This window comes from Cherax quadricarinatus, chromosome 36 (genome assembly GCF_038502225.1).
Source record: "Cherax quadricarinatus isolate ZL_2023a chromosome 36, ASM3850222v1, whole genome shotgun sequence".
NCBI classification, from domain to species: domain Eukaryota; kingdom Metazoa; phylum Arthropoda; class Malacostraca; order Decapoda; family Parastacidae; genus Cherax; species Cherax quadricarinatus.
The window spans coordinates 6696448-6709436 of NC_091327.1; the positions used below are offsets into that span (position 1 = coordinate 6696448).

The window sequence follows — 12989 nt, forward strand, 5'->3', positions numbered from 1 at the left end:
TAGGCCTACCAGCCTTTTTTATTTATTTATTTATTAACAATTTGAGCACACATACAGAGGTACAAAAAAATACAGATAAGAGCAGTATGCCAAAGCCACTTATACTATGCATAGCATTACGGACTGGCTTAAAATTAACTTAAGATTAACTAAGCAATGATGAAATCAGTGATAAAACATTAATGTAAACAGATTACTATAAAGCACAAGTGAGTATTACAAAGACAGGTCATATGGTTGAATGCATTGTTGTACATTCAGTCATATGGAGTATTCTGTTAGGTAGTGTATTTAAAAAATAATAAAGTTAGATTGGGTTTTAGGTTTAACATTTATGTGATATAATTGTGAGAAACATTTAAGATATACAATTTATAAGGTTCACTTATTCAGTATTTATTTGGTTTTGGGTGAGTAAGTGATCTTTGAGAAGAGACTTGAATTTATAAACAGGTAGTGTTTCTCGAGCTAAATTTGACGCCGCTATAATTTTGGTGTAGATCTACAGTTTGGACCCTGAATGTAAAGCTGTAAATCTACGGCATGGACCCTGAAAGGGTTAAGTATCTAATAGCACCTTAATTATTTTAACAAGTGAGTTTATGAACTACAGTAGATATTTACAGTTAAAATAAAGGAGCTAATGGGTATAATAGTAAAAGAATGTATTAAAAGTAAAATTAGTAGCACCTGAGGTAGTCAATAGCACCTGGAGTATTTTACTGGCAAAATAGTGAACTTATTACACTTTAGCCCATGAGAATAGCACTTTGATTATTTTAACAATTGTGGATATATGAACTAAGGTAGTTATGTAAAGCTAAAATAAAGGAGAAAATATATAAGGGACTAAATTAAGTAATGGTGAACAAAGTTCAATGGACAGATAGTCACTATGATATAATATTGATTTGGGAGTAATATCTGAGTTGTAATGTATAATAAGTTGAGCAATTAACTACACTATAAAAAGTAGAGAAATATGAGGTAGCTGGTACTAGCTAGCAAAAGATAGTTTTGGGACTCGCACAATAATGTAATTGAAATATACACTAATTGCTCACACAATATAAAGGGGATTAAAAAAGTAGTGATAATCTGAATTAAATGGACAGGTAGTAACCATGAATAACATTAATTTGGAGTAAGATTTGACTTGCAACACAAAATTATGAGCAGTTAAAAGCAATTAAAAAGTAAAAAGTATTTGTGGTAGCTGGTACAGTATTAGCTAGTAAAAGAAAAAAAATAATAATGCTGGGTCTGGTGCAGTGCTCCATCCTTGAGTGGAGATGATCAGACTGGATGGGGTCATTGGGATAATCTGGGGGGGGGGACATGGACCTGCTCTGCATGGGTCAGTAGGCCTGTTGCAGTGTTTCTTCTTTCTTATGTTCTTATGTTTTTATAATATAATAGTAACGTACACTCTATGCACCACACGTATATATGTGTTAAGGACACTTATCTAATCTGTTACGGAAATGTCAGCTTTTCTAAGGAAGGTAGAGAAATCATGTTCATTTGAGATGGTGTATTGTTGTCCTGTTGAAGTTTTTCTAATTAGTATTTTCCCATCTCGAGTGAAACACTGATGAATTTTGTTTTCCTGTTTAAGTTTTCTCAACCTGAACAGAAGGTTTTGACATTTTCTCGTTAGACACTCGTTGATGTACACTCCATTTTTCATTGTAATTGCCGATTTAATTAAGCCCTTTCTTTTATCATATGAATGAAGTCTGATCATGATACTGTGTTTACTACCTTGTTTTCCTAACAAACGTGTTTCTTTGATTTCATTGTTTTGCACGATAACTTGTACATGGTCCTGTATTATCCTGATAGCAGTTTCTTTGCATTGTTTTTGGGTTACGTCACTAGGAATGTGTGGACTGTTTATTATAACTGCATCAGACAACTTATCTTGTTCAGTTTTGTTGTCTTGGAAATCAAGGTATTCAGTCGAGTGTGCATGTTCTGATTCCAGTCCTTGATTGCTTCTTCGACCTTCATATATAGATTTGTTATTTGCTCAGTGTGACTGGCTATTGCTGTTTTCAGAGTATTTTCTGTGCCAGCACTTCCCGAGGTAATCTTCTCTTCAAGGTTTTGGATCTTGTTCTCGAGGTTGGTTATCTTGGATTCTCGTCACGCAAATGTTGCTTTAATATCTTAGATTTTGTTTTCTAGAGCAACGATGTAGTCCCTGATATTGTCAGGAATAATCATACCTGAGTTATCATGGGTGAATCCTTTGAAGGGAGTGGAGTTGGAGGGGGAGTCAGCCATGTTTGTTGTTGTTCTCTGGGTGGTGGTGTTGAGGGGGGTTGATGATACACCGGCATCCTGCTGGGTAGACAAGTTGAGTTCTAGGGTCCTTGGTGTTATTCTTTTCTTACTGCTGCTGTTTCTTATGCGATATCCTTTCATAGTATCACTAAAGTAGATACTGTGAAGCTATGGCAGAGAAGGCTTGATTTCCCTGAGCTTGGGTTTAGTGATTGTCTGGCAGCAGAGGCAGTGTTTGGGTTAACAGGGCTGTCTTCTTTAGATCTTCTATTTTGTCAAGAATTGGGTTACATTCTTAGTATTCTTGGGTCATTTTGTGGTCTACGTGGGTTCATGAAGTTGTACCTTCAATTAGGCCATCACAGGCTTTGATGAGCGATGGTTTCTTGAAGAATAAGAGTTACTAGGATGCCGGTGCTGCCCAAGCCGAATAACCACCGGGAATTGAATCTGGGCCCCTCACCGTGTGAAGCAAGGGCTTCAGCCACCAAGCCACTGGAAGTCCAAGCCCCTCGCACACAAAACCTCCTTTATAAACCCACCCCCCTTTCCATATTTCAGTAGTCAATGGATATTTTGACATTATTGTACACCCCCTTTCCCTATTAGTCCATTAATGAGAGATTTTACTCATATAGGCAGTTCAAGTATAAATTATCTTGTTGAATAAAATCAAGTTTCTCCATTAACCCTTTCACTGTCGGGACCTCTGATTCTAAACTCTCGCTGTGTCAAAAAATATTAAAAAAAAAAAAAAAAAAAAATCTTATTTTTGCAAGCGTTTTAAAACAAAAAAATTGCAATCATTACTTACCAAGGTAGAGGCATGAAGTTGACAGAAAGTGAACTGCTTAGGGCAACATCGGCAACTACCGCTCACTTGGTATTGTTATTTTACTTTTATTGTACTTTTTCTTATATTTTTTTTATATTTTATTTTTTCAAGTAACTTTTGTGGCCTTTGAGACCAATATAGGGCATAATATATGTATATTCACTCGTATGCAACACAATAACCGCACAAATATTATTATCATTACAGTGTTTACAAAACCTGTTTACACAAACCAACAATAAAAAAAAGTTATTTATTACTATTGCTCTATAATATATATACACATGTACATATATTCGTGCAGCGGTCAGCAAGACATCCTCTACATCACCAGCCTCGGGTTCAACTCCTAGCGGAGTCTTTTATTACTATAGGTAGTAGGTTGGTAGACAGCAACCACCCAGGTGTGTGTAAAACGAGAACCTGTAATTGTTTTACATGATGGTAGGATTGCTGGTGTCTATTGTCTCTCTCATGAATATGCAAAATTACAGGTACGTCTTGCTACTACTACTTACACTTAGGTAACACTACACATACATGTACACGTTTATTTATACACCCTCCTCTAAATTTTCTTTGATTTTATCTTAATAGGCCTTGTTCTTATTACTTTTCCTTTTATATTCGTGGGGAAGTGGAATAAGAATCTTTCCTCTGTAAGCCATGAGTGTTGTAAAAGTCAACTAAAGGGCTGGGAACAATGCGCTAGTAATCCCTTTTCCTGTACAGATTACTAAAAAGAAGAAAATTGTCAAAATAGGATGTCTGAATGTGTGTGGATGTTATGCGAATGATAAGAAAGAGATGATTGTGGCTGATATGAATGAGAAGAAGCTGGATGTCCTGGCTTTAAGTAAAACAAACCTGAAGGGGGTGGGAGAGTTTCAGTGGAGAGAAGCAAATGGGATTAGGTCAGGGGTTTCAAATAGATTTAGAGCTAAAGAAGGAGTAGCAATAATGTTGAAGGATAAGCTATGGCAGGAAAAGAGGGAGTATAAATGTATTAATTCAAGGATTATGTGGAGTAAAATAATTAAGGTTGGATGTGAAAAGCAAGCATATATGTACCTGGAGAAGAGAGAAGTGTAGAGGAGAGAGAGTGGTTTTTTTGGAAATGTTGAGTGAGTGTGTGAGGAGTTTTGAACCAAGTCTGAGAGTACTTGTGGTTGGGGATTTCAATGCTAAAGTGGGTAAAAATGTTGTGGAGGGAGTAGTAGGTAAATTTGGGATGCCAGGGGTAAATGTAGCAAGATGTTCTTTCTTTCAACACACCGGCCGTATCCCACCAAGGCAGGGTGGCCCAAAAAGAAAAACGAAAGTTTCTCTTTTAAATTTAGTAATTTATACGGGAGAAGGGGCTACTAGCCCCTTGCTCTCGGCATTTTAGTCGCCTCTTACAACACGCATGGCTTACGGAGGAAGAATTCTGTTCCACTTCTCCATGGAAATTAGAGGAAATAAACAAGAACAAGAACTAAAAAGAAAATAGAAAAATACCCAGAGGGGTGTGTATATATATATATATGCTTGAACATGTATGTGTAGTGTGACCTAAGTGAAAATAGAAGTAGCAAGACATACCTGAAATCTTGCATGTTTATGAGACAGACAAAAGACACCAGCAATCCTACCATCATGTAAAACAATTACAGGTTTTCGTTGTACACTCACTTGGCAGGACGGTAGTACCTCCCTGGGTGGTTGCTGTTTACCAACCTACTACCTAGGTAGCAAGATGTACCTTAATTAATTATCTTGTAATTTAAATGTTCTTGACTGAAACCATTACAAACTTCCTTTTGTACATTAATCATAACTTCTTTGCAGACATTCACTGCATGTAATTCAAGCATTCCTGTACCACTGGCCAACGTTTTCTGCTGAATCCAGTAAAAGCAGCATGCATCAAGAATCTGTGCTTGGATTGTTGTCTTCATTATTTTTGGTTGACCAGGGAGATACACTCAGGAAGCATTGCTCAGACCCAGGACACAATATTGTAGTTTTCTATAAAGAACTTGTCTCTGATGCCAAAGTTGAACTGCAGCTGAAGATCAAAGCTTTGAAGCTGTTACCCTTCTTCTTCACCATGTCACCACACACTGCCACTTGTATCAGGTATGTTGAGTTGTTTTTCTTTTTAAGCAGAGAGGGATACTGCCCCAGAAGTTTTTAATGTGGCATATTAACTCTTAAACTGCCCAAATGTAAATCTATGTTTTCTCGCCCAGTGCTCCGAATATTTTGAATTTTTTTTTCTTTAATGAAGAAAGCATTATTTGACACCTTATCAGATCAAAAAAAATTTTTAGGGTCAGTACTTACCGAGATATAAGTCTACGAAGTTGGCGCTGAATGCTCAGGTGATGGCAACAAGGAGCGCTGCCGCTTGCAGAAATGTTAAAGATTTATCGTTTTTTTTTTTCAGCTCTTTTCTAATTTTTGTAGTTTTTATGTTATGATAATTATGTTTCGTTGCAGATCTTTTGATTTCAAAGCCAATTGTTGTTGAAACACAGATGTTTGGTACTGAATTAGTAATCATACTGTCACAAACACACATGTTCATACTGACAGATGAATTTGTACACCTGGTTCAGTCACATAATACAGATCTTCCTCAACATTTGCGGGCTTCGAACATTCGCGAATTCCCAGCCACCCAATCATATTTAAATTATGTCATTACATATGTTAGGAATTGTGGCGGTGGCAAAGTTAGTTTGGAGATAGGACAAGATAGTCCTTCAATATGACACTAATATCAACTCTACATTTTGTTTATCTATCACAATTCATCTAATATAATATAATAAACAATATTAATGACATAGAAACATAAATACTCTAGAATGAATAAAATATGTCATTAAGTATGTTAGGAATTATGGCAGTGGCAGTTTGTTAGGAGATAGGACAAGATAGTCCTGCAATATGACACTAATATCAACTCTGTGGCTTATTTATGTATCACAATTCATCTAATATGAGGTAATAAACAATATTAATAACATAGAGATATTAGCAGTTTGGAGGGATATGTTGTGTATCTTTATACGTATATGCTTCTAAACTGTTGTGTTCTGAGCACCTCTGCAAAAACAGTGATTATGTGTGAGTGAGGTGAAAGTGTTGAATGATGAAAGTATTTTCTTTTTGGGGATTTTCTTTCTGTTTTGGGTCACCCTGCCTCGGTGGGAGAAGGCCAACTTGTTGAAAAAAAAAAAAAAAAATACGCTGTATACTCTAGAATGAATAAAATATGTCATGAAGTATGTCACTAGTGTTGCTGTGTTGTAGTTGTTGGGTGTATAAGGGCTACTGAGAGCATAAGTCTTACATAGTGGTGGTGAAGGTGGTAGCAGAGGCGGTAGAGGTGGCGGTGTTGTCATTAGCCCTATATAACTCCAACAACATTGGAGGAGTTAGGTTCGTGCTGTCCTATTTCTGTCAATTAATCGCTTAACTTACTACACTTTATCACTGGCTGGCACAATAGCCTTTATCGACTTGTGCTGCTTTAGTATTGTACATATCATAGAATCACTGAAGAAGGCACATTCTCCCCTCTCTCTTTCTCCTCCACTTTAGTACTCTGCTACAAGTTCTTTTTTGAATTCTGTAGTTTTTCTCACCTTTAACAAAAGGCTGGCACTAGTACAATATTTTATGATGTTTTCATGTGTTGTATGATTGTTCATAGTTCAGTAGGTTAAGGAAGCAGTATTGTATTATATTTCCCTACAATACAGTAGACCGTCATTTAGCACGGTAGTTACGTTCCTGAAAATGCCATGTTAGGTAAAAATCGTGTGAGATGAACTGAAGAACTTATGGGAAAAATAGGGTTACGATCCTGGGAGCCCCCAAAAAGCCAAACAACTTATTTCAGGCCTCCACGTCTTTCAGAAATAATGGCAAATTCATCTAACGGCACTCTTTGGCATAAAAAAAATGGCTCTACCAACAGCGAAAACTCATCTAATGGCTTTCGTCTCTAACGTGTCCATGCGGCCGGAGCGCTGCCTGAGCGGGCCCAGCCACTCCAAGACTCAGTGTGCCAGTGTTTACAAGCTATTGCGGTCGATTCAATGTGTACCTGCAATATATTTTGTGTTATTCCAGTGTTTTTAGTGCTTTATACAGAAGTCCAGGGGTTATACTGCAGCTTTATACATCATTAGTAAGGCCTCACCTAGATTATGCAGCTCAGTTCTGGTCTCCATATTACAGAATGGACATAAATTCGTTAGCAAACATTCAGCGTAGAATGACTAAATTAATACATAGCATTTATTTATTTATTTATTTATTTATTTAGTAATTTTAGCATACATACAGAGGTACAAAAAAAATACAGGTAAGAGCAGCATGCCAAAGCCACTTATATGCATAGCATTACGGGCTGGCTTAAAATTAACTTAAGATTAACTAAGCAATGATGAAATCAGTGATAAAACATTATTGTAAACAGATAACTATAAAGCACAAATGAGTATTACAAAGACAGGTCATATGGTTGCATGCATTGCTGTACATTCAGTCAAATGGAGTATTCTGTTAGGTAGTGTATTTAAAAAAATAAAGTTAGATTGGGTCCTAGGTTTAACATTTGTGTGATATAATTGTGAGTAACATTGGATATACAATTTATAATGTTCAGTTATTCAGTATTTATTTGGTTTTGAGTGAGTAAGTGATCTTTGAGAAGAGACTTGAATTTATAAACAGGTAGTGTTTCTTTTATATTTACAGGTAATGAATTCCAGATTTTAGGGCCTTTTATGTGCATTGAGTTTTTGCATAGCGTGAGATGGACACGAGGAACATCAAAGAGTGATCTGTGCCTTGTGTTATGGTCATGTGTTCTGTTGAGGTTGGCAAGGAGATGTTTGAGGGGAGGGTTAATATCAGAGTTAAGTGTTCTATGTATGTAATAGGTGCAGTAATAAGTATGGATGTTTTGTATGGTGAGTAGGTTGAGTGTTTTGAATATTGGTGGAGTGTGCTGCCTGTAGTGAGAATTTGTTATCATTCTAACTGCAGCCTTTTGTTGGGTAATTAATGGTCTGAGATGATTAATTGTTGTTGAGCCCCATGCACAAATTCCATAGGTGAGATAGGGGTAAATAAGAGAGTGATAAAGGGCCAAGAGGGCTGACTGTGGAACATAGTACCGTATCTTCGATAGTATGCCTACAGTCTTGGAAATTTTCTTAGACATTTGTTGTATATGTGTATGAAATTTGAGTCTATTATCAAGGTGGATTCTTAAGAATTTTCCCTCTGTTAGCTTTGTGATAGGTGATCTGTTTATCGTTATGTTAAGAGGTACATCTGTAGCTCTGTTACCAAACTGAATGAAGTAGGTTTTGTCAATGTTTAGTGTAAGTTTGTTAGTCCTCATCCAGGTAGATATTTTCTGTAATTCGGTGTTTACAGTATTGGCTAGCGTGACTGGGCTCGGGTGAGAGAAGACATATGTAGTGTCATCTGCAAAAAGTGTGGGTTTGAGTAATTGCGAAGCATTTGGTAGGTCATTTATGTATAGGAGAAAGAGAAGAGGGCCAAGGACACTTCCCTGTGGGACACCAACTGTAATTGGTTGAGCGGAAGAGCTTGCCCCATTTGCGTACACATATTGGCTTCTGTTGCTGAGGTATGACTTGAGGTAGTTGAGGGAGTGCCCTCTAATACCATAGTGTGACAATTTTACGTGGAGCAAGTCATGGTCAACTGTATCAAAAGCTTTACGTAAGTCAATGAAGATCCCCAGTGGGACTTCTTTTTTCTCTATTGCAGTGTATATATGTTCTAGCATGTGTATAATAGCATCATTAGTATTTTTATTAGGCCTGAATCCAAATTGGCAGGGGTTGAGAATGTTTTGGTAGATGAGGTAGGAGTAGATTCGTTTATGAATTAATTTTTCGAAGATTTTTGAGAGAAGGTGTAAATTGGATATTGGCCTATAGTTATTCAACTCTGTTTGGTCTCCTCCTTTATGGATCGGGGTGACCCTTGCTATTTTGAGAGCTGTAGGGAAGGTGGAGGATTCAATGGATTTGTTAAAGAGTGTTGCAATGATTGGTGATAGTACTTGTGACACTTTTTTGTATATAAAGGGTGGTAAGGTATTTAAATCTCCTGCCCTGTTTTTTAGTGCGTTGATAATAAGGGAGACTTCGTATGGGTTAGTCGGAGCTAGGAACAGAGTGTTCGGGTAGTTGCCAGTAAGGTAGTCATTTGGTGGGGTATCTGAGCTTATGATTTTATTGGCAAGGTTTTGTCCTATAGTGGAGAAGAAATCATTGAGTCTGTTTGCTGTTTCTGTTGGTGGGAGTTGGGGTTCATCTGATTTTGCTAATTTTATTTCGCTATTTCGTGATATCTTTTTTGTTCCCAGAATTTCTGATAGGGTCTTCCAGGTCTTTTTTATATCACCTCGTAAGTTGGATAATCTGTTCTCATAATACAGTTTTTTTGCCCTTCTTATCAGGCTGGTTAGGATTGACGAGTAACGTTTTGTTTGGTCTCTGGTTATGTGACCCATTCTTTACTGTTTTTCATATCGGTGTTTTGTATTTATGGATTTGAGAATGCTGGGTGTTAGCCAGGGACTGTTCAGTCTCTTAGCTGTCATCTGTTTAGTTTTTTTAGGGCAGTGCTTGTTATAGAGGTATTGGGTCTTTTATAGAAAATTATTAAAACATTCGTCAATATCTGTATAGATTTCTAGCTCAGTGTGCCAGTCAATGTTTGTTACTGCTGTTGTGAAGTTATTAATGGCTGCCTCATTGTGAAGTCTGAAGGTGACTTTAGTAGTGTCTTGGGGTATTTTACCAAGAGTTGTTATGAGGAAAGTAGGGTAGTGGTCTGTGGTATTATCTGTAATTATGCCTGATTTTAAAGGGGATATGGTGTTGGTCCAGATGTGGTCAAGTAGGGAAACACTAGTCTCTGTAACTTGTAGGTTTTGTTACTATTGGTAGCAACATGCAGTTACTCATTGTGTTTGTGAATTCAGTAACGTGTGGGTCCTGGTCTTGAAGGTCTGAGTAGTATACAGTGGACCCCCGCATAGCGACTTTAATCCGTGCAAGAGGGCTGATTGTTATGCGAAATGATCGGTATGCGAATGAATTTTCCCCATAAGAAATAATGGAAATCAAATTAATCCGTGCAAGACACCCAAAAGTATGAAAAAAAAAATTTTACCACATGAAATATACATTTTCCTACACACAAAGAGAAGGATACATGCACAATAGTAGAGTAGTACATGCACAATATATATTGTGCATGTACTACTCTACTAAATGAAGAATAAATGACACTTACCTTTATTGAAGATGCAGCAATGACTGATGAGACACTGAGTCCTGGGAGTGCCTTTTCCTCCTGAGTACTGTAGGTCCTGTTTGGCATTTTCTTCCATGACAGGCCTTATCTCTCAAACCAACCTTTGCTGGCTTTAAATTAACCAATATGAGCACTAGTTCCAGGCATTTTTCCCTGTTCACCTTGGTGTTAGTCGACTGGTGTGGGTTGCATCCTGGGAGACAAGATTAAGGACCCCAATGGAAATAAGTTAGACAGTCTTCGATGACACTGACTTTTTTGGGTTATCCTGGGTGGCAAATCCTCTGGGGTTAATTGTTTCTTGGTATTCTCAATAAGCCACACCAACAACAGTGCTACAGCAGCAGCAGCAGCAGCTGACAGTGATACAGCAGCAGCAGACGATGCTACAGCAGCAGCAGACGGTACTACAGCAGCAGGAGACGGTACTACAGCAGCAGCAGCAGCAGCAGCAGCTGATGGTGGTACAACAGCAGCAGGAGCTGACAGTGCTACAGCAGCAGCAGACGATGCTACAGCAGCAGCAGACGGTACTACAGCAGCAGCAGCAGCTGACGGTGGTACGACAGCAGCAGCAGCTGACAGTGCTACAGCAGCAGCAGATGATGCTACAGCAGCAGCAGATGATGCTACAGCAGCAGCAGATGATGCTACAGCAGCAGCAGACAATGCTACAGCAGCAGCAGACGGTACTACAGCAGCAGCAGCAGCTGACGGTGGTACAACAGCAGCAGCAGCTGTACCACCAGTAGTAGCGATGGTTGATTGGGGTTTATTATACAACCTGGCCAGCTCGGAGACACGCACTCCACTTTCATACTTATCAGTGATCTTTTTCTTCATCTCTATAGTAATTCTCACCCTTATTGCTGTAGGGTTGGCACTAGAAGCTTTCTTGGGGCCCATGGTCACTTATTTTCCAGAAAAAGTCACCAAAAACACTGTAATAATACGAAATGTTCCGATTGTATGCTTGGATGTTACCGCGGAGGCTGGCTGGTAAACAATGCCACCGGCGGCACATGTGAGGCTGGCTAAGGGCGCACATTGGACGCGTCTCGGACAAAGAGCGGTGAGCGGGTTTTTGGGCGGTATGCGAAGCAAAATTTTTGCGATAAAAGCGAGCGGTATGCAGATTGAACGGTATGCGATGCGTACGGTATGCGGGGGTCCACTGTATAGCTGTGCCACCCCCTTGTTGGTCTGGCCTACAGTTGTGTATGGCTGTGTAACCGGGAATGGCATAGACATCTGTAGTATCAGGCTTTAGCCAAGTTTCAGTTAGTGTAATGATGGACATATTGGCATGCAAGGAATTTAGTAATGCTAGGAGGTCATCGTAATGCTTGCTTAAAGGTCTGATATTGTAGTTAAAGATAGTTATGTTGTTGTTGGCTCTGAGAAGTGCCTTTGATTGTTCTGCTGTGTAGTAATTACAGTAACTGTTTGAATCATTTGAGTCATTAAATAAGAGGTTGGTATCAGGATCAATGCTTGTAATCATAAGATTTGTAGTGAATCTATAGTTAGAATTAAGTAGAAATCTTCCTTATGAAGAAAGATCAAAGACCCTTAAATTACATTCACTTGTTAGACGAAGAATGAGGGAAGACATGATCGAAGTGTATAAGTGGAAGATGGGTATAAATAAAGGGGATGTACTTAAGGTCTTGAGGATATCTCTCCAAGAGAGAACCCGCAGTAATGAATTTAAATTAGATAAGTTTAGATTTAGAAAGGACATAGGAAAGTATTGGTTTGGAAATAGGGTAGTTGATGAGTGGAACAGTCTATCTAGTTGGGTTATTGAGGCTGGGACATTGGGTAGTTTCAAATTTTGGTTGGATGAATATATGAGTGAGAGGGGTTGGATTTAAGTGGGACTTGCAGATGAGTGGCTAGAGTTATCAGAGCTTATTTCTTGGGTAGCATTGAGGATTGGGTTGGGAAAATGTTTCGTTATTTGGGTGAATTGTAAAGGACCTGCCGAGCATGGGCCAGCAGGCCTGCTGCAGTGATCCTCCTTTCTTATGTTCTTAATAAGCCATATGGGCCCCAAGAAGGCTTCTAGTGCCAAGCCTGTGGTAAAAAGGATGAGAATTACTATGGAAATGAAGAAACAGATCATTGAAAAATATGAAAGTGGAGTGCGTATGTCTGAATTGGAAAGGCTATATAACAAACCCCATTCGACCATCACTATCTTGGCGAACAGAAAGGCAATCAAGGAAGCTGTTGTTGCGAAAGGTGCAAGTATGTTTTCGAAATGGAGATTGCATATAATTGAAGAGGTGGAGAGACTGTTGTTGGTGTGGATAAACGAAAAACAGTTGTTAGGAGATAGTGTCTCTCAGTCAATATGTGAAAAGGCAAGGCAGTTGCATGATGATCTCATTAAGAGAATGCTTCAAAATAGTGATAATATTAATAAATTTAAGGCCAGCAATGGCTGGTTTGAGAGATTTAAGAATTGTAGTGGCATACACAGTGTGGTAAGGCG

The 12989-nt window shown here is 38.4% G+C and overlaps 1 protein-coding gene across 2 annotated transcripts in view; it reads left to right on the forward strand.

Moving 5' to 3' along the window:
* LOC128691314 (DNA-dependent protein kinase catalytic subunit) overlaps nt 1-12989 on the forward strand; it is a 1096584-nt gene that overhangs the window by 573266 nt on the left and 510329 nt on the right. For both annotated transcript variants that reach the window (XM_070091676.1, XM_070091677.1), the window contains exon 27: nt 4955-5245. In XM_070091676.1, coding sequence (XP_069947777.1) covers nt 4955-5245 — 291 coding nt within the window. The remainder of the gene's footprint in view (nt 1-4954; nt 5246-12989) is intronic.